The 21869-nt window shown below is 45.5% G+C and overlaps 1 protein-coding gene across 2 annotated transcripts in view; it reads right to left on the bottom strand.

Moving 5' to 3' along the window:
* Positions 1–13244: 13244 nt before the first annotated feature.
* Positions 13245–21869, bottom strand: part of MALT1 (MALT1 paracaspase) — a 64130-nt gene continuing 55505 nt past the window's right edge. For both annotated transcript variants that reach the window (XM_003995258.6, XM_011288150.4), the window contains 3 exons: positions 19465–19622; positions 18246–18371; positions 13245–17178 (listed from right to left, as the gene is read on the bottom strand). In XM_003995258.6, the coding sequence (XP_003995307.3) occupies positions 16738–17178; positions 18246–18371; positions 19465–19622 (725 nt within the window). In that variant the 3' untranslated portion in view covers positions 13245–16737. The remainder of the gene's footprint in view (positions 17179–18245; positions 18372–19464; positions 19623–21869) is intronic.

Raw genomic sequence — 21869 nt, 5'->3', positions numbered from 1 at the left:
AAAGTTCGTACAGGCAGGCGTAAGAGCCTGAGAGGCCTCTCATACCCACCTTGGATTCCTTGCATGTTTTTCTCAGCAAAATCTTTCTCCAGATCTCTGCCTTTTCTTTGAGGATCGCTCTCTGTGCCTCAGGCTCTGTATATGAAAAGTCCCAATAAAAACGGAGAGTGGGGACAACGTGAGTGCCTTGACACTCCCGAACTGTTCGCATTTAAAATGGTTACAATGGTAAATTTTATGTTAGGTATATTTTACTACAATTAAAAAAATATACACGATCACACACACACACACACACACCCACCCAAAAAGTGGAGTGGGAGGGACGTAAGGGCCTTCACTGGTGATTTGACATCCAATTTTAGGAGGTTCATGCAAGTCCAGAGTCACGTGTTCCAGGGCACCTTCCGGGAGCATTTCTGTGTTTTCCTCGCTGCGTGGGCGGGGCGGGGCGGGGCGGGGGTTCGGAGCCCGGCTGGGACTGCGGCTTCTGGGTCCTGACCCCTCTGGACAGGGGTTGCCCGTGGGCATATGTTGACTGTTCCTCAAGGCAGGAGGGGGTCCAGAGGCAGGTGGCCCGCGCCCAGAAGGGAAACCTTTGAGCATCTTTGCCCTTTTTGGCTCAAGGGTCGTGGGAGCAACGGGACGGGACGGGAGAAGGACCCACCACTTGCTGAGCCCGGCTGCCAAATATCTCTGGACTGGCAGCCTCTCCCCCTGCATTCCTCGGGCTCTCTGGCCTCTAGCCGCCCCCCTGCTTCCCGTCATTCAAGTAAAAATGCAAAACTGCTTCCTCCTGCGTCTTCCCACATCTCCACTGGGAAGGTCCAAATCGCCTTCCAGGTGGGAGCGCCCAGGACAAACTCAGGCCTGTGCTGCCCTCTGCTGGGCGTCCCGGCCCACGGCCTTCCGAGGACTCAGCCGGAAGGAGGCAGGACCAGGGCCAGGAGGCCTGTGGGGAGCTGCAGGCCCAAAGGGGACCCCGTGGGTCCCTCATGCAGGTTCTCCGCTGGTCCTTCCCTCCTCGGCTTGGGGCCCAGCATCCCTCACTGGTCCGACTCACACGGTGGGGATGCAGACCGGCATTATTCATCGCAAGCCATTTCCAGCCGTGAGGTCTCTCCCCTTCGGGCTCGGGGAGCTTCAGCTGTCCCCCTGGGGTGGGCTGTGGCTCCCAGCTTCCCCAGGGGGGTGCGGCCTTACTCTGCTTGTTCCTTTAGGATGTGCCCTGTCACCTGCTTGTCTTTCCACCATTGCCACACGCTCCTATTCTCCTTCCCAAACAGAGTTCTAAGTGCTGTCGGACCCCATCTGGCAAGATGGCCTTCAGGCCGTTCCCGCCCGACCCCGCAGCCAGTCTGAATTAATATGTGATCCTGCCGGGCCGCCCGTCTGACCTCCCGCCAAGTCCGCCAGCTGTCTGGAGGGCGAGTACAGAAGGGCACGAAATACAAAGCCCTTCACCATCCGGTTCTGCCTTCCTTTCTTTTCCGTGCTCGCCATCGACATCACCTCCTCTTGTGTCTGGCATCTTCTTGTCCTTCAAACAAGCCAGGCAGCTCGGGTTCCCGGGTCAGCTCCACTGGCTAGCGGTTTGATCTGGTTGTTACCTTTCTTGTCTCAATGATACACTGGGGATAATAAACACAAAACAGGGGCAATAGGAATAGCATGCTGTGTAGGGTTGTTGTTAACATAAAAACGACAGGACATATGGAAAGCACTTGGAGGAGCACACGGCGCATAGTAGGCACCTTATACGTGCCGGCCGTTATTTGTCGAATATCTTGGCAAAGTCGTTCCTTTGACCCCAACCTCTGTTAGCAATCTGGTTGCTTGAATATTCATGCAAGCCACTTACCCAGCAGCCTCCGATGTCCTGACTCCGGTGACTTTCACTGCCAGCTTAGCTAAACCACCCATGCCCCTGGTCCCCTGCCGCCCCCCCCCCCCAACTAGTCTGGACTCAGAACTGCCTCTGAAATCTTACCTGCCAGCATTCACCTTCTGGGAGCGTCCACCCTCCTTCCAGCTCTCTCAGCACTGCTTTTAAGCCGGCTGGCCTCCTTCCCAGGTGACGCAGGTATGTGGCCTCTCTTCTTCTGTCACCCCGTCAGATCTTCCCAGCTTTTTAAAGTTTATTTATTTATTTTGAGAGAGACAGAGAGAGAGCGCAAGAGGGGGATCACCAGAGAGGGGGGGGGGGTACAGAGGATCCAAAGCAGGCTCCGTGCCTATGCGGGGCTTGAACTCACACACCGTGAGATCATGACCTGAACCGAAGTCAGACGCTTAATCGTCTGAGCCACTCAGGTGCCCCAGGTCTTCTCAGCTTTTAAACGTTTCCCTGCTGAGTTTATGTATTACTGATCACTTGAATTTTCTTATCAAGATCTTTAAGTCTCTTGCTCATTCATTCATTCACTCATTCGTTGAGTTGGTGAACATCTGTGAAAGCCCTCTGTGTGTTACGCATTACATCAGGCATCAGGCTCACACCATCCTTGCCCTCAAAGCCTAGGATCTAGTGGAGAGAGACGAAAGAAATACATAAATTCCATCCTTACAAATGCTGCACTTACGGATGGAGGAAAGTGCCAGAAAAATAATTAATAGAGTAATAGAATGGAGAATAAAGAGGAAGACCCATTGGAAATGGTCTTCAGGGATGACAACAGAAAAGCTGTCAGTGAATTTGACCAAATGGTGACTCTGACAAGGGCAGTTTCAGGAGAAAAGTGGTGGGATTTGGACACTTGAGGAGCTCAGGAGAGTGAAGGAGAGACAGTTCCCCCAGGCTATTCTTTCTATGTAGGGAGGGGACGGGAAGGGAAATTGGAGATAGAACCACAGACAGCCTTGGCACCTCCTTCAAAAATTTTTAACGATCTCAAGATGGAGACAGCAGACAGTAAACCACTGAATCAAGCATGGGGCCCCGAGTGTTGGGGAAGTCTATGCCCACGAAGCTGGCTCTGATGGCGAGTTTGTATGCCAACGAGAATAATCTGTTTGTTTGTTTATTTATTTATTTATTTATTTTTGTTTTTGAGAATAATTTGTGTAAAAGAAAGATGCTGATAATGTAGGAAAGAAGAAATACCTTAAGGCATGACATCTGGGGGAGGAAACAAGATGGCAGGCCCCTGAGTCTGTGTGGAGGGATTAGACAGGAGGGGGCCGGGCCCTCTGTCATAACAGCGAGAAAGACAAATGTGGGGGTATATGGAAGTATGCTAGTGATGGCTGGGGTGGCTTCCATTGTCTCAGTGATGGCTGAGGCCAAGCTCCCAGCCAAGAGGGAGAGGGTGGCAGGAGGAACAAGGGTCTTCATAGAAAGCAAGTGCGTGTGGAAGATGGTTGGGGTTGAGTGTTGCCAGTTAAAAAAATGGAGGGCGAGCAAATAGAGGGGGTTGTCAAGAGTCAGAGTAAGACAGGAAAGGGAAGGAAGGAAGGAAGGAAGGAAGGAAGGAAGGAAGGAAGGAAGGAAGAAGGTTAAGTCAAGAGAGGCTGGGAATGAAGTTAGAGACACCCCCAACATGAGCAATCTGGATTAGGTTGAAAAATTACTGTTGAAGGGACATCCCAGGAGGTGAGTTGAGCACAGAAGTTTGGATCAGACAGCAGAAGGTTTAAACGAATTTCTGGGGTGACAAGGCCCAGGATAGCTCCAGGGAGGTGTGGGTTCGGTTGCAGGAAATGGTCTCTGTTGATGAGGAAGGCTGGGAAGGCCAGCAACACCCAGCTGAATTTACCAAGAACGATGACAGGGCACAGGGCAGAGCAGGAGGCTTTGGGACAAGTGCTGAAGGTTTCACACTGTTTTTCAAGATGGAGGCCAAGAATGCACTATTTGAAAATGTTCTCTTACAGGGGCTCCTGGGTGGCTCAGTTGGCTGAGTGTGGGACTTCGGCTGGGGTCATGATCTCACGCCTCGTGGGTTTGAGCCCTGTATCCTGCTCTGTGCTGACAGAACCTGGAGCCTGCTTCAAATTCTGTGTCTCCCTCTCTCCCTGCCCCTACCCCACTTGCGCGAGCGCTCTCTCTCTCTCTCTCTTTCTCTCTCAAAAATAAACATTAAAAAATTTTTTTTCTTACAAACATCTTTCTGTCTTCAGTTTTGAGGTTCCCTGGTTCTCTCATTTCACCCGATTATCTCCATTGCTCGGGGTGGGGGCGGGGAGGGGGGGGCGGGTGCAGGAGGAGCCGCACTTCTCTCCGTGGGCCAGGAGGGGGCGCAAGAGATTGCAGCCAAAGAGTGACTGGAGGGAAGGCTCTGGACCACAAAGCGGATGGAGCTCAGGAACCGCTGGGCCTCCTCTCCATCTGTGTCCCTCCGAAGGCAGGTAGGGGCTGGGGCCACCTGAGGGTTGGTTCACCTGAGAGCTGCAGGGATCCCTGGCTTGTGGTTGCCGCACCCCACCCCCGCCTCGAGCCGCACCCTGTCTTCCCCTCTGCCATCTCTCCTAGAGATCTCATCCTACCCACCCTGATCCAGGATGATCTGTCCAGATCCTTAAGTGCATCTGCTAAGACCCTGTTTGCAAACAGGGTCATGGGTCACAGGGTCTGGGGGTTAGAAGGTAAAGCTATCTTTTGGGGGGCCACCATTCCACCCACCACACCTTTCTTTTCTCTCTAGTTAAATAACCCAATGGGTGACCCACTTTATTTGGGTGAACATGTTGGTAACAGTTAGCGAGTTTTTACTATATCCTGCCCGAGCTAAGGTCTTTACCGGGGCCCCTTGTTTACTGCTCACAGGTATCCCGGGGCACACAGTGCTGTCCGCCCTCGAGAAAGTGGAGGCTTCAGTGGGTGAGCTGCAAACCAGGCGTCCAACCCCGGGACGCTGCCCTCTCAGTCCCTCCCACGCTGCCTCCTCTCTCTGGGTGGGATCTCCTTTCTACCAAGAAGATTCTCGCAGTTAGAAGGATTCGAGTAGCTCGAGATGTCCAAAGTCTCGTGCAGAGGGAGAAAGAGGGGGCTGGAAATGCGAAGCGTAAACACTGTGACCCTGGGAGCACGAAGCGTCACCAGCAGGTTACGGAGAACGGAGGGGAAGGCCAGCGTCGGAACCAGCTTATCTTAGTGGCGAACCCAACTGCCTGCTACGGGGCGCCGGGGGGGGGGGGTCCCGGACCTCAGGTTGGGGGGTGCCCGCAGGGGGACGACGCTTGCGAGGAGAAGGCCGCCCAGCAGACCTGCAGGTGCTGGCGAGCGCACCTGCACCGTGGGCGCACCTGCGGCCCCCAGGTGTACCACGCAGGGGTGGGGTGGAGGAGGGCAGGGGGTGGGGGTGGGGGCCGGCAGCTCAGGCTTATGAAGAAGTACCCTGGGTGCGGAGCTTCCCGGAAGCGCGTTTCCAGTCTCTCCACCGCGGGCGGCGCCTGCACCAGGGCTCCGGGCTCCTCCTCGGGTGTTGGAGTGCCAGGGGTCCGGCTCTCTGCTGGTCCTCCTCCACGGCAAGGAGCGGCCTGCGGTGGCCCCGGACCCAGATGCAGAGGACTCGGAGGCCTGTTCCACGAGTCTGCTGGTGCCTGTGCAAACAAAGGGTTTCTCCCAAGCGCTTTCCCTCCAGGGGATGAGGGACCAACCCCTGGGACTGTGGAGACCCGCCCTCCCGCATCTGAGGGCATCAAAGCCCGGCATCAAAGCCCGGCGAGCAGCATGACCGGGGCATGTACTGCGTCCTCTGGACCGGATGTGAAACCTGGAGGGGTCGGTCCTGCAACTGCCGGGCTGTCCCCACTCAGAGGGTATTTTTGGAGAGGCCCAGGCGGCTTGGAGTCCGGGGTGGGGGTCGGGGTCGGGGACCCCAGGGCCTATAGCACCAGATCAGAGAGCGTTCATGCAGTGTGAGCCAAGAGGTGTTTTATTTTTTTTTTTAATTAAAAACAAATTTTTTTTTTTTTTTTTTTTTTTTTGGAGAGAGAGAGAGCGCGTGCATGAGCGGGGGAGGGGCAGAGAGAGCAGGGGACAGAGGATCTGAAGCAGGCTTTGTGCTGAGAGCAGCAAGCCCCGTGCGGGACTTGAAACTCACAAATCACAGGATCGTGATCAAATCCGTGCTCAACCAACTGAGCCACCCGGGAGCCCCCAAGAGGCGCTTCAGAAGTCAGCTGCCCATGCCCCCGCCTCCCCCCCCCAAGCAGACATCCCTTTCTCCCATCTCTCACCTGCAGGGAGCTGGCTATGCCATGTCGCCGGGCAGGATCTCACCAATAATCTTCCTTACTACATCGTTTGGGGACATACTTGTCAGTCTCTGGACAAAGTCAATGCTATCTAGTAACCGCCGCGGGGTCTGCGGCCCTCAGCCCTCTCCGCTGGCCCACGTTGCTCACATGCTGCCAGCCACGGGCCAGAACCTGTGCGCGAGAGGGAAAACGCAGCCCGGAGAGTCACACGTTGACATCGAGACGTCACGGGTCAGACCTCAAATGAGGGCGAGTCTGCAAGCCGACCAACTGTATTTCTGCTGCTAAAGAGAAACCTGTCAGAAGAGGCACGGGCAGCAGCCGGCCGCGGTGCCCTGCGGTGCTGTCGGGGGCAGAGGTGACCTCGGCCTGGAGGCCCCCCGGGTCACTGGCAGGGGTGGCCGATGGCATGGATGTTTGGGGCATCTTGGCCTGGTGTCCTTACTGGATTCGTGGGACTGCCTCCCCATGTTCCTATTGTACTGACCTGAATGCCTTCCATGGTGATTTGGCCTTTTTCTCCCTTTATTTTTATTTTTATTTATTTTTTAAATTCGCATCCAGGTTAGCATATAGCGCAACAAGGATTTCAGGACTAGATTCCTTCTGCCTGAGTGTGCCACGAGGGAGGGCGGGTATCAGCATGCTGACCCCCGAGGGACACCACGTAGTCTCCCGCAACAAGCGCACTTTGCCGAGTGGATGGGAATGTCACTGTGCCCTTCAAAGTCATATATGTCCCTGGGCCGCAAGGAGGTCAGGTGACACCAACGTGTCGCATCAGGTTTTAAGAAACTCAATCCGTGTTTAGCAGTAACTGATGCAAACAGGGACGGGTCGGATGGCATCTTGCCTTGTTCATAACAACTACCAGGAAGCCACATCTTGAATGACGAAGTCGGTCTGAGGGCCAGGTTTTGTGCTATTTGCCAAAACTCCTAGTCAGTATCGGCATACCTCAGCGATAGTGTGGTTTGGCTCCAGATGACTGCCATCAGGCGAACATTGCAATAACGTGAGTCAAATGAACATTTTGGTTTCCCAGTGCAGATGAAAGTTATGTTTAACTGTGGTCTATTAAGCATGCGATAGCATGATGTCTAAATTAATTGTGCATGCCTTTACTAAAAAATACTTTGTTAAAAAATGTTAAACGTCACTCGAGCTTCCAGCAGATCATAATCAGTAATCTGTGATCAGCCACGGATCACCGTGACAAATATAAGAAGGAAGAAGTTTGAAAGAGCAAAAGTTACCAAAATAGGACAGAGACACGAAATGAGCAAATGCTGTTAGAAAAATGATCCCTACAGACTCGCTCCACAAACCTTTAATTTGTAAAAAAAAAAAAAACAAAAAAAAAAACACAAAACCAACAAAACCCAGTATGTGTGACGCACAGTGAAACAAGTCTGCCTGTATCTGCTCGGTGGCCTCCTGAACGCCTCCCTTGAACGGGGAAGTGAGACACCCTCACAGCTCAGTGGGACTTTTTTTCTTTCCCTACTTTCTCAGCCTTGTAGTCTGCCCAAGTCACCCAGCTGGTATGTGAAACAGCTGTGTGTGAGAAGGTCCCCAAGCAATGGTGGGGTCTAGTGAGAGATGAGATCCACTGATTTTTACCAAGAAAGATAGGCATTTTATGTCTATTTATTTTGAGAGAGAGAGAGAGTGCGTGTGCCAGCAGAGGAGGGACAGAGAGAGAATCCCAAGCAGGCTCTGTGCTCAGTGCAGAGCCTGACGTGGGGCTCGATCCCAAGAACTGTGAGATCATGACCTGAGCCGAAACCAGGAATCAGACACTTAACCGCTGAGCCACCCAGGCGCCCCTACTGAGAAACTTTTTACACAAGCCAAAGGTAACTTGGAAAGGCGGGGTGTAAACGGATAAGAGTACAGATGCTCTGGATGAAACAGAAAGAGGGGGACCCCCGTCCCACCTGCCAGGGACAAGCTATTCTGAACAGTTTGGAAACCACCAGACTCAGGTGTGAGGATGGGAAATTGGGAGGGGGACAGGGCCACTTACTCAAGCTGGGGCACGGGACGGAGGACGGCGAGGTCAGATAAAAGTGTCAAAACCCAAGTCTGGCAGCAAGGGGGACGCATGTATATACACACATGTGTACAGAGTATAAATCAGATACATTGTGTATCATCAGTCTTCAGGGAAGACAAGAAATCTTTGTAACAGAGTAATGAAAAGACTTAAATATATTTTAACACCTCTCCCTGTCAGAACTCTGTTGAGCCGAATATAGCAACATTACTGAGTTTTAGGTCAACACCTTTAGAAATGCTTGGAATGTGACCTGTGACTTTCATCTTTAGAGACTGTGGGTTCAAGCCCCATGCTGGGCTCTGCGCTCCACAGTGTGGAGCCTGCTTGGGATTCTCTCTCAAATGAAGATAGACAGATAGTCAAAGCCTGGTGCTAGCGACTTATTAATGTAGGAATAATCAGCCAACCATTTACTTAAAATGCTGTTCAACAGTGGACTTCAAGCTGTATTACAAAGCTGTAATCATCAAGACAGTATGGTACTGGCACAAGAACAGACACTCAGATCAATGGAACAGAATAGAGAACCCAGAATTGGACCCACAAACATATGGCCAACTAATCTTCCACAAAGCAGGAAAGAATATCTAATGGAATAAAGACAGTCTCTTCAGCAAGTGGTGCTGGGAAAACTGGACAGTGACATGCAGAAGAATGAACCTGGACCACTTTCTTACACCATACACAAAAATAAACTCAAAATGGATGAAAGACCTAAATGTAACACAGGAAGCCATCAAAATCCTCGAGGAGAAAGCAGGCAAAAACCTCTTTGACCTTGCCCACAGCAACTTCTTACTCAACACGTCTCCAGAGGCAAGGGAAACAAAAGCAAAAATGAACTATTGGGACCTCATCAAAATAAAAAGCTTCTGCACGGCGAAGGAAACAATCAGCAAAATTAAAAAGCAACCAACGGAACAGGAGAAGATATTTGCAAATGACATATCAGATAAAGGGTTAGTGTCCAAAATCTATAATGAACTGATCAAACTCAACACCCCAAAAAACAATCCAGTGAAGAAATGGGCAAAAGACATGAATAGACACTTCTCCAAAGAAGACATCCAGGTGGCCAACTGACACATGAAAAAATGCTCCACATCACTCATCATCAGGGAAATAGAAATCAACACCACAATGAGATACCACCTCACACCTGTCAGAATGGGTCACATTAACAACTCAGGCAACAACAGATGTTGGTGAGGATGCGGAGAAAGAGGATCTCTTTTGCGTTGTTGGTGGGAATGCAAGCTGGTGCAGCCACTCTGGAAAAGAGTATGGAGGTTCCTCAAAAAATTAAAAATAGAACTACCCTACGACCCAGCAACAACACTAGGTATTTATCCAAGGGGTACAGGTGTGCTGTTTCGAAGGGGCACATGCACCCTGATGTTTATAGCAGGACTATCAGCAATAGCCAAAGTATGGAAAGAGCCCAAATGTCCATTGATGGATGAATGGATAAAGATGTGGTGTACACACACACACACACACACACACACACACAATGGAGTATTACTCGGCAATCAAAAAGAATGAAATCTTGTCATTCGCAACTACGTGGATGGAACTAGAGGGTATTATGCAAAGCGAAATTAGTCAGAAAAAGACAAATATCATATGACTTCACTCATATGAGGACTTTAAGGTACAAAACAGATGAACATAAGGGAAGGGAAGCAAAAACAACATAAAAACAGGGAGGGGGACAAAAACTCTTAAATATGGAGAACAAACGGGTTACTGGAGGGGTTGTGGGAGGGGGGATGGGCTAAATGGGGAAGGGGCATTAAGGAATCTACTCCTGATCATTGGTGCACTATATGCTAACTAACTTGGATGTAAATTAAAAAAATAAAATAAACATTAAAAAATTAAAAATGCATGGGGCACCTGGGTGGCTCAACTGGTTAAGCATCTGACTCTTGGTTTCAGCCAAGGTCATGATCTCACGGTTTGTGAGTTTGAGCCCCGCATCAGGCTCCACACTGACAGTGCAGAGCCTGCTTGGGATTCTCTCGCTCTACACACCCCCACCCCTGCCCCGGCTTGCTCTCTCAAAATATATAAACGTAAAAAAAAAAATCTCTTTTAAAAAATGCATGAAGTCCTGTGCATTTTTAAACTTGATAGCATTTATGAAAATTAAAAATGTGTTCTAAGTACAAATTTATTGAGTCTTAGCATATTTATATTAGTCAATGTGTATGTCTATATTTGAAAATTATATAATATCTGTTCCTTTATAACAACTGAAAAATCCAGGTAAGCGAAGACAAATAATGCCAGCAGAGAAACACTGCTAATCAACTGTTTTCAGGTGCAGACACACTGTACTTTATTCTAAATAACTGGTGATGTTCAATTTCCATGCTTTTTTGAAAGGTGATTTTGGAGTGAACAAAATTCAGTTTTGTTTTTGTTTTTTTTTTTTCTTTGTTTTTTTTTTTTTTTGAGAGACAGAGAAAGTGAGCAGGGGAGGGGCAGAGAGAGTGGGAAAGATAGAATTCCAAGCAGGCTCCACACTGTCAGCACGGAGTCCGATGCGGGGCTTGAAACGTGAACCATGAGATCATGACCTGAGTCGGAACCAAGAGTTGTACGCTTAACCAAATGAGCCACCCAGGAGCCCCAGTTGCAACTTATTTTTTAAAATGTTTTAACTTTTAGGGTTTTTTTTTTGTTTTTTGTTTATTTTTATTTTTGGGACAGAGAGAGACAGAACATGAACGGGGGAGGGGCAGAGAGAGAGGGAGACACAGAATCGGAAACAGGCTCCAGGCTCTGAGCCATCAGCCCAGAGCCCGACGCGGGGCTCGAACTCACGGACCGCGAGATCGTGACCTGGCTGAAGTCGGACGCTTAACCGACTGCGCCACCCAGGCGCCCCTAACTTTTAGTTTTTTAAAAGGTAAGCTCTACACCCAAAGTGAGGCTCGAGCTCACGACCCCAAGATCAAGAATCGCACGGTCTACCAACTGAACCAGTCAGCCGCCCCCATTGCAACTTATTTTAGAAGGCAATACTACATTGCCAATATTAGAGTGCTGTGCAGGAAGCATCCTGAAAACAAATAACACACGCCGAACCGTGAGCATACTGACCGGTATGGTTTTGGGAAAGCCAGATTTGAAGAATGATGACCCTCGTCTCACTACTGCCAGCCCTGGAAAGTATTGGAAGCCCTCGCATGTTATATCCTTGTCCCCATACACAAAAGCACAGACAAGCTGCAAGGAAACAAAAGCACAGACAAGCTGCAAGGAAACAAAAGCACAGACAAGCTGCAAGGGCGCACTTCAAACCAAACTACTATTGGGTGGTGAAATGGACTCCTTCTCCTTTATAAAGTGACTTGGGGGGCGCCTGGGTGGCGCAGTCGGTTAAGCGTCCGACTTCAGCCAGGTCACGATCTCGCGGTCCGGGAGTTCGAGCCCTGCGTCGGGCTCTGGGCTGATGGCTCAGAACCTGGAGCCGGTTTCCGATTCTGTGTCTCCCTCTCTCTCTGCCCCTCCCCCGTTCATGCTCTGTCTCTCTCTGTCCCCAAAATAAATAAACGTTGAAAAAAAAAAATTAAAGTGACTTGGTGTCAGTGATGCAAAAATATTTTTTAACGCTGTCCAATTGCAAAAAAAATTAAATGCATTTATACAGTCTCATATTCTGGGTATATTTTTCTCTGCTAATTAATATTTTATCAGTATAAGACATAGGTCATAGGAGCTAAGGGAAAATACTAAAAATATACGGATTTTGGTCAGGCCTGGATCAAACTCACAATGTCAAAACAGAAAAACAGGTTGAAATTGCACAAGAGTAATTTGTAAGTTTTGCGTGTTTGGCATTAGTTAACAGTTAAAAGCAGTGATGATATATACTCTATTAGTAGGCGAGCATGCAAGTAACAGGAAACAATTTAAAATTTATTAGGCATTTTGTTTAAAAAAAAAAATCAGATGTTGGAGCGCCTGGGTGGCTCAGTCAGTTGAACGTCTGACCCTTGATTTTGACTCAGGTCATGAGCCTTGCGTGGGGCTCCGTGCTTGGTGTGGGGCCTGCTTAAGAGTCTCTCTCCCTCTGCCCCTCTCCTCTGCTTGTGCTCTCTCTCTCACTCTAAAAAATACAAAAATAAAAGTATAAAAAATCAGACCTCCTTCTGATAATAAACTTGTGCCGATCTATGTGTCAATCAATTATCTCAGCTGTGGCTACATGATCGAATCTCCGGAGTCTGGCAAGTCCTCAACAATTGTGACAACTGAAGAGACCACCTCATGGTTGCTTTGTGTGCAAGTAAGAGGTCTGCAAAGTAGCAACAGTGGGGGAAAAGGAAAGGTCTATTCCCTTTTCTCTGTCAGTATGCTTTAAAGATTTTCTTTCTCGAGGCTCTGCCTCTTTGGTCTGTTCACCTTTAGATGAATAATACTTTAATGTTTTATATTCAACGATCCAGGTGTTTGTTTTTTTTTTTTACTAGAAAACATATGTAACTTAGGGGCGCCTGGGTGGATCAGTCGGTTAAGTGGCCGACTTCGACTCAGGTCATGATCTCGCGGTTTGTGGGTTCGAGTCCCACATCTGGCTCTGTGCTGACAACTCAGAGCCTGGGGCCTGCTTGGGATACTGTGTCTCCCTCTCTCTCTGCCCCTTCCCCGTTCGTGCTCCCTCTCTCTCTCAAAAAATAAACATTAAAAAAAAATTTTTTTAACATGTAACTTATAATTGCTACTTTGTAATTTTTAAGTTACTTTCCAGAAAATCTCCCCTTCCCCAGAATCAAATATTAGCTTTGGATTTAGGTGAGCCTTGCCTTCCTAATCTCTCGCTCACGTTGCAATGGCATCAATGGGTTACCCCTCCTAAATGCTACTGATGTATAAAATCCTACGCTAAGGTTACAGAGCGACTGGTGTATAAGAGGTCAAGGAAAATAAAAGTATGGCCGATAGAAAAGACAAAAACTACACAGCTCTGTTACTTTAAAAAATGTTTTAAACGTATAAATACATGCTTTCAAAAATTCAAATATACAGAACACCTGCACAGCTGAATACAGGAGCCCCCCAGCTGTATTTCATTTGCTCAATTACCACACGGGCCGAGAAGCTATGATGTCAGGAGCTTATACATAGATGGCTTCCATCATCACAGAAAGCCCATTGGGCAATTCATTGGTTTCTGCTCTACAGTAACCATAATTAAGCACTAGTACATTATTATTACAAAAGTCCTTTATGTATTCTGGATATAAGTACTTATCAGACATAATTTCAAAAATCTGCTGCCATTTTGTGGGTTGTCTTTTCACTTGATGGTGTCCCTTAAAACACTGAAGTTCATTTTGAGGAAGTCCCGATTTTTTCCCCTTGTTGCTTGTGCATTTGGTGCTGTGTATAAGAAATGGAAGATTTACTGGTATGTTTTCTTGTCAATTTTATAGTTTAGGTATATGATCCATTTAGATTTAGGTATACAATCCATCTGGGGCTGAAATTTGTATAAGATGATGGTCCTTTAGCGCTTTGTGATACAGTTGTCCTGGGACTTTTTGTTGAAAAGATTACTCTTCCTTATTGAATGCTATTGGCACACTTGTGAAAAATCAATTGTTCATAAACGTTGTTGATTTCTGGATCCTCAGTTATATTTTATGTTCCCGAAACCCATGTTTATCCTTATGCCAGTACCACATTGCCTTGGTTACTGTAGCTTTGTAGTAAGTTTTGAAATTGGTTAAGTGTCAGTCTTCCAACCTTGCTCTTCTTCATGATTGTTTTGGCTTTTGTAATTTTCCATATGAATTTTATCAGTTTGTCAGTTTCTGCAAATAAGCCAGCAGGGGTTTTAATGGGAATTGCACGGACTCTGGAGCATTCTGGGAGCATTTTTATCTTAACAATGTAAAGTCTTCCAATCCATGAACAAAAATGAATTTCCATTTATTTAGGTCTTAATTTCAACAATGTTGTGTAGTTTTTGTTCACCTTGATGCTATTGTAAATAGAATTTAAAAAAATCTCAATTTCAGAACATTCACTGCTGATACGGAAACAAAACTGATCTTTGTATATTGATCTTGTATCTATCCTGTGGTCTGGTGAGCTCATGTAGTTTTTATTTTATTTTATTTTATTTTTTTACAATGATGTTTTTTTATTGAGCATAAATTGTGTATTTTTTTTAATTTTTAAAATTTTATTGAGCTCATTTAGTTTTTAAATGAATTTCTTAGAATTTTCTACAAAACAAGTTTATATAATCTGTGAATACATAGTTTTACTTGTATAGTTTTACTTTACATAGTTTTACTTTACATGGTTGACTTTTATTTCTTTTTCTTGACTGATTTCCCTGGCTAGGAACTCAAGTACAATGTTGAATAGAAGGGGTGAGAAAAAACATCCTTGTGTTAGTCCTGATTTTGGGGACAGAACATTCAGCATTTAGTCTGTTGCCGTTAATGATGTTAGGCGTGGGGTTTTTGTAGATGTTCTTCATATCATGTTGAGAAGTTTCCCTCTTATTCCTAGTTTGTTGACTATTTTTATCATGAAAGGGTGCTGAGTTTTTCAAAGCTCTTCCTGCAACTATGAAGACAATTAAGTCAATGTGGTAATTTAGTCCTTTATGAACATGGTAGCATTGATCCTCATTATTTTCGATTCTGTATTTATGAATTTACCAATTTATATCTAAACTTGTTTGTAATCCCCACCTCAAAACTGTTAGCACTTCTATGATCATTCACAGGCATCTGCAGACACACGACATTTAGAGCTTCCTGATGTGCGTGTTCTCCGTGGAGCTGAACAAGGCAATGCTTTGCCTTCCTGTTCCAGGTCCCCCCAGACGTGACCAGAAGATGAGGGGGCAGGGGGAGCGCAGTGCAGTGCAAAAAAGTTCTGGTTCTGGGGCTAGTATGAATCCCAAGTCTGGCAATTATTAGTGGGGTGGTTTCAGGCAAGTCACTTAATATTTCTAAACTTCGTTTTCTCTTTTGAAAATAAAACAATATATACCAGGATAAATTGTCTTCAGGATTTAAGATTGTAATCTATTTGAGGTATGTGTATACACACACACTTCCCCTAGGAGCAATGGCTCTGTACTCACTAATTCAGTATCCACAGTGACTTTATGGAATGGAAATAATGTGAATAAGGTGACGGCTGTGACTAACGAGAAGCATCTGCATATGACATTGAATTTTGGATGTTAAACCAACCTTGTATTCCTGGGATAAATCTTACTTAGTCGTGGTGTAAAATCCTTTTTATATGTTGCTAGATTCACTTTGCTAGTATTTTGTTGATGACTTTTGAGTCTATATTCAGAACAGATGCTGATCTGTGGTTCTCTTGTGATGTCTTCACTGGTTTTGTATCAGGGGAATACTGGCCTCATAAGAGGACTTGGGAAGTGTTCTCGCTTCCATTTTTTGGGGAGAGTCTGCAAAGGATTGGTGCTGATTCTTTAAATGTCTGGCAGAATACAGCAGCGAAGCCACCTGGGCTTGGTATTTTCTTTGCGGCACGTTTTAAAGGTACTAACTCCGTATCTTTGTTGTCGGCAGTTGTCTTTTTCACTTGCTTTCGGTGGAACCAACAGTGGTGAGATGATCTCTCAAGGCCAGCGCAATTCACTAAGAAAATTACCGTTATCGAGGAAGACATATCCAGGGTCTGTAGGATTCAGATAAGCAGCTGGCCAGGATTCTCCAGTGGCAGAACTGTCCTGCTGTCTTGCTCTAACAGAGACCAACATTTCATCACCTCTCGTGTTTTCACGACCTCAGGAACAAGAACTTTCAGCCTGCTTACAGAAGATTTAGATACAAACCTGTTAACAGACATTTGTAGTAAAGTCATGTAATCACAAATTAAAGTTTGCACATTGCTAGGTTATATACACACATGCGTATTTACATATTATCTTTAAATCTATCTACAAAAATAACACCTGTCTCAGAACCTGTCAGGAAGGCCGTATGTAGTGGAATAAACACTGGAATAGAAATCGGGAGATCTCAGTTCTGGTGTCAGCTCTCACTTCAACAAGATGCCACAATCTGTTTCTCCCACCGATACAACGAGGTTAAGCCTGATGATCACCAAGGTTTTTTTCCCTCATTCTAAAAATACAAGGACTTCTTCAACAATAATGCCATTCCCCCTGTTGTCACTTCCGAGTGCTCGAAACGAAACTACTTTTGTTCTAAGCACATCCACACTGCATTCTTACGGAACAAGCCAACCAATTCACCAAATCTTACACGAAGAGGAAGAGGAAGTCTGTGGCTAAATAATATAATTCCAACATCTCAAGGTCCTGGGTTTGCCATGAAATAGCCACTATTGATCCTCTCTCTCTACAAAAATGTATTTGTTTTTCCGTCACACCTCACTTCCTGTCGGTCCCGTAGCACAGGAGGCGTGTAGTCATTATGGCAGCTTTCAAAACAAGGAGGTCACTTGTCTGAAATTCGGAGCCCGTCAGAGAGACTGAACGGCATCTCATCCGTTGTCTCTACTGGCACATTACTTCTCCCAAAGCGACACGAGTCGCGGTGGGAATGGGGACTTGAGATAAATGCATCCGCGGTCCGGCTGCAATGACAACTGTCTGATGGCAAAACGCTGCTTGAGTTACCAAGATGCGAATGGTAAAGGGCGTGGAAGGAGTCTTGAGACGAGTGATACTGTCCAGCCCCCGGCGAGGTGGAGGCGGGGCTCGGGTAAGGGCCGTTACACATGACACACGTCTGGAAGCAAGTCTTCCTTCCCAAACCCCGGTGAATGTCCAGTTTAGCAATGAGGGGTTTCCCAACGTTCACTTCCTGCTTCTCCTCTACAGTATCTTCCAGTCCTGAGTACTGATACGACACACACACTGTGAAGATCAGATGTTCCTGAAAAGGAACAGGAATAAAGTTATTTTTATCAACTGTGAGAGCACCTCAGTCTCAGAGTATCACTGACATCTACAAGTACGCACAGGACCACACAACAAAATCCACTGTCACTCCCTTTTCCCAGCTTCCAATCCTCAAGGCCCGTTTACACCTTCCCTATACTAAGCAACGCCGGCTATAATCATGTTCCCTTTCCTTCATTCGATACTTTGAATTGGTAGAATTCTAGTACTTACTCCTGACGGTAGTCAGAATCACAGAGACCTTGCACTATATTCTGGAGGAATAGTTTAAAGGTGTTTTCCAAGCAGTGGGGCTTGGGAAACTTCCCCAACTGGTGGAGATGGGAGAACGGTCCTTTAAGGAGAAAACCTGACTTTACACCCAGGCCAAAAGTTTAGCTGTTTTAAAAAGTATTATGAGATAACAATCCATGGTCACAGGTGGAAAAGTCTAACTGCATCCGATCACAGGCTTATTTCACAGACAAAGGAGACTGAAGAAGATTAGCTATGAACAGGGTGACGATAGTTTGTATCTGTTGTTCCAACTAGAAAATGATTATTCAAAGATGCATAGATATTTAAAAGCAGACTATGCTCTGTATCTCTAACTTTTTTGTTTTAAATGTTTATTTGAGAGAGAGAGAGCGCACACATGCAGAAGAGGGGCAGAGAGAGAGACAGAGAGAGAGACAGACAGACAGACAAAGAGAGAGGAAGAATCCCAAGCAGGTTTCAGGCTGCCAGCACGGGGACTTGAACAGATCTCACAAACTGTGAGATCACGACCTGAGCCAAAATCAAGAGTTGGATGCTTAACCAACTGAGACCCAGGCACCCCTCTTTTCCATCACATACACTCTCACGTGAACATCTTCAGGCCATTCGCAGGGACAGAACACCAGGCGGAAGGGGGGTCACTGATAAGACTGTGTATCACGTATCTCTACTTCAATTTAACACTCAATGAAGCACCAATCTATAAAGCGATACAACTGTCACACGCCAAAATGAGTTTTCACTTTCGTAAGATTAGCAGTTACAAACAGGAAAAGTAATAACCTTTAATTTTTGCAGTGAACTGAGCCGAGTATAGAGGCACTGCTTGGGGAGATCCTTTGATACCAAATAGCTGCCAGTTTCCTCAGGCGTCCCTTTGTTTGCAGCTTTTGGATCAATGTCTAAGTCCTGTGAAAAGTAGCAGGCGTTATTAATGAAATCAATGAGACTCACAACACTGTGCATGACAATAAAATATCTGAACAGGTATTTCTCTCTTACGAATTTTGGTCTGAGTAGGTAAACTCTCATCCAGGACTAAACAAACAACAAAGACAACACTCTAGAGTACAATAGGAATTCTAAATTCTGCACACATAGGCTTAAAAAGTTAGCTGTGCAAGGACAATTACTTCCAAACTATCCCCAGAGACACTTCTTCACCCACTCCAAGCTTCCTTTCACATCCAAGCCCCATTAGTGTGTGACTCCTGGATTCTCGTCCTTCTATTCATCACTTTTGGGCAGGTGCAGGGGGTTATCTAGAAACAATAAACGGACAAGACACAGACAGCCCTTCCCTTTTCTTCTCTAAGAGACAACTCCTGGCTGAGGGCGGGAGATCTGTTCTGGAACTCCAGGGCGAAGGCCTCAGGTTCTGCCCTGACCAATGCCCAGAAAGCTGCCGGGGCTGGTAGAGAGACCTATCTAATTCTGGGCTTCAGTGCTGGAACATCTGCTCTCACACTAAGCAATGTCCTCCATGAAGCTTTTATCAATACCAAAGGTGATGCTCTGGATTTGTCTTGCACCTTGCTTACTTCTCAATTTACTAAACTCGTGTAGGAAAGAGGGATACTATTTACTGGCTTCTTTAGGCTGACACAAAATACATACTGTATCTTAATTTATGGAAAAACAAATTTCTGTGCTTCCAATATACTACCATAAGACTTTAATTAACAACAGTAGTTTTTAAAAGGAAATTATTTTTGACCTAAGAATAACAAATTTTATTCCTTCGTATTTGATATTCTACTTAGGGTAAGGGAAATTAAAGGCTTCTTTCCTGGGTGAAATTTGACATTTAGGATATTTTTGGTGATTAGCTTTTAAATATTATGACTACTGTCACTAAAACACAAATAAGTATTTACATAAATGGAATATATAGGTATTTATATTTCCTTTAACTTTACCATGAAGTTTCCAAATGTTTAGTTATTAGTAAGTGAGGCTGTAATCGGTATATTTTGAACCAAAGAAGAAAGGGGGGACTTACGAGAGGAAAATCTGTGACATAGGCATCGCACATTACTACGTCGGGCGGCTTGTGGACTATGCTTGTGTAGATTATCATGACGTTGGAGAACTCTGCGGCAAACCCTAACTGAATCTGGACGCCGCACTGAAATTTAAGGCACATACTTTCTGGGAGTTCTGAAAAAGAACAAAAAGAACAACTTGTAAGTAATCATTTGAGGAGTGCTCGGTAAGTTTTCTGATGATGAGCGACAGATAAATATTCTTTAAGGGCAAAACAGGGCTTTTGTTTTCACTCAGAAAGGTTCTGTAACTAACACATTGTTCAAAGACACATAAACACACATGCATACACTTACAGAAAGAGGAAAAAAAGCCCCATATTCTGCTGGTTGGTCAGGCAAATAAAAGCCTTGCATTTACTATTTCCTGACAGTTCTTGTCCCTCTGCATATATAATTTTGACAGTGGTAACCAAAAGTATCCATACAACTTGTAAATTTTCACTGCTGCCTCAATCTTCATGAAAATAGTTTTCAATAAGCACAATGTTGCTGAATAGTTTGCTACTTTGAACGACTCCACTATTCTTGAATATCTATAGTATTTCTGGATTTTATTGTTTTTCTACCACAGTTAATATTTCTTATATACATGTGCGTAATGCTTTAGATACAGCTGCTGGACGGTTCCTCACACATGTGACATTCTCCACTCACGTAGACTATAAATAGATTTGACCATAAAATTTCCAAAATGAACATTAATTTTCAAAATGTTTACCCAGTTGATGAGATTAAAAAGGAAAAACTACACTATCATAGTTTTAATTTTGTTTTCTCTCATTACTACTTAAGTTTACCATTTTTATATTTGTTTCTTAATTATTAATATATTCTCAACTGTGTATATTGTTGAATTTGCATTCTTCGGCGAGTGATTAAGGGAGTCTTAATGTTTTTCCTTTTACCATTTTGTAAGAACTTTTTAAATTATTTTTAAATGTTTTATTTTATTTTTGAGAGAGAGAGAGAGAGAGACAGAGAGACGAAGTGCAAGCAGGGGAGGGGCAGAGAGAGAGGGAGACACAGAATCCGAAGCAGGCTCCAGGCTCTGAGCTGTCAGCATGGAGCCCGATGTGGGACTCGAACTCATGAACCGTGAGATCATGACCTGAGCTGGAGTCGGACACTTAACCGACTGAGCCACCCAGGCGCCCTTTGCATGAACTCTTTAACATAAAAAATACCAAACCTGTTACCAAAAACAGTGCTCTCTTTTCACACAAGCTACTCTGACCCTCTAGAGCCTGTTTGCCTTTGGGAAGATGACATATATCCATGTGTAAAAGATAAGAAATAAGTATTATTTTAAGACCACAATCTTCTCATGATGTTTTAAAATATTTGGGCCTGGGGCGCCTGGGTGGCGCAGTCGGTTAAGCGTCTGACTTCAGCCAGGTCACGATCTTGTGGTCCGGGAGTTCAAGCCCCGCGTCGGGCTCTGGGCTGATGGCTCAGAGCCTGGAGCCTGTTTCCGATTCTGTGTCTCCCTCTCTCTCTGCCCCTCCCCTGTTCATGCTCTGTCTCTCTCTGTCCCAAAAATAAATAAAAAACATTGAAAAAAAAATTTTTTTAATATTTGGGCCAAAAACTTCCTGCAAATCAGGTTATAGTCTCAGTAACACAGACTCACTCAATAACTATTTTACTGAACACCTACTATGTGCCAGGTGTGGTATAAGTAATGAGCAAACAGGAAAATACCGGACCAGACACTTCTAAACTTTTTTTTTTTAATTTGAAAATCTAATTGGCCTCATTAGGCGATTTATGAATTGGGCAGCATCTCATCCACCAAGTAAAGAGATACTTCCTCAGTTTCATTTTATAAAAGGGTTTTTTGTTTTGTTTTGTTTTTTCTCTTTTCACTGTTGATCTTTACCACCGTGATTCTGCTATTGTTGTTTAGAGTTTTTAATCTTTATTATTACTTTTTAATGTTTGTTTATTTATTTTTTTGAGAAAGCGAGCAAGTGTGAGTAGAGAGGGGAGGGGGACAGAGGATCCCAAGCAGGCTCCGTGCTGACAGGAGAAGGCCGGATGCAGGGCTCGAACTCACAAACTGTGAGATCATGACTCCAGCTGAAGTCAGACACTTAACCGACTGAGTCATCCAGATGCTCCTAGGTCTTTTTTAGAGGAAAAGACTCGTAGCAAATCCAAAATCTTCACTTGTCAATGATTTAAACTCACTTTTTCACTAAACACACAGAATTACCAGTAGTAATTCATTATGTTGTAGATAGGATTTCCACTCCCTCTTTCTCCTGGTCACCAACTCGCTGCTTCAAGAGTCAGAGAGAGCGAATGCCCAGTAATATTTATGAGCACATAGTATTTGCTGACTAGTATGCTTGTCTCT

The sequence above is a fragment of the Felis catus genome, chromosome D3 (assembly GCF_018350175.1).
Source record: "Felis catus isolate Fca126 chromosome D3, F.catus_Fca126_mat1.0, whole genome shotgun sequence".
NCBI classification, from domain to species: domain Eukaryota; kingdom Metazoa; phylum Chordata; class Mammalia; order Carnivora; family Felidae; genus Felis; species Felis catus.
This window is presented reverse-complemented; position numbering and strand designations above follow the sequence as displayed.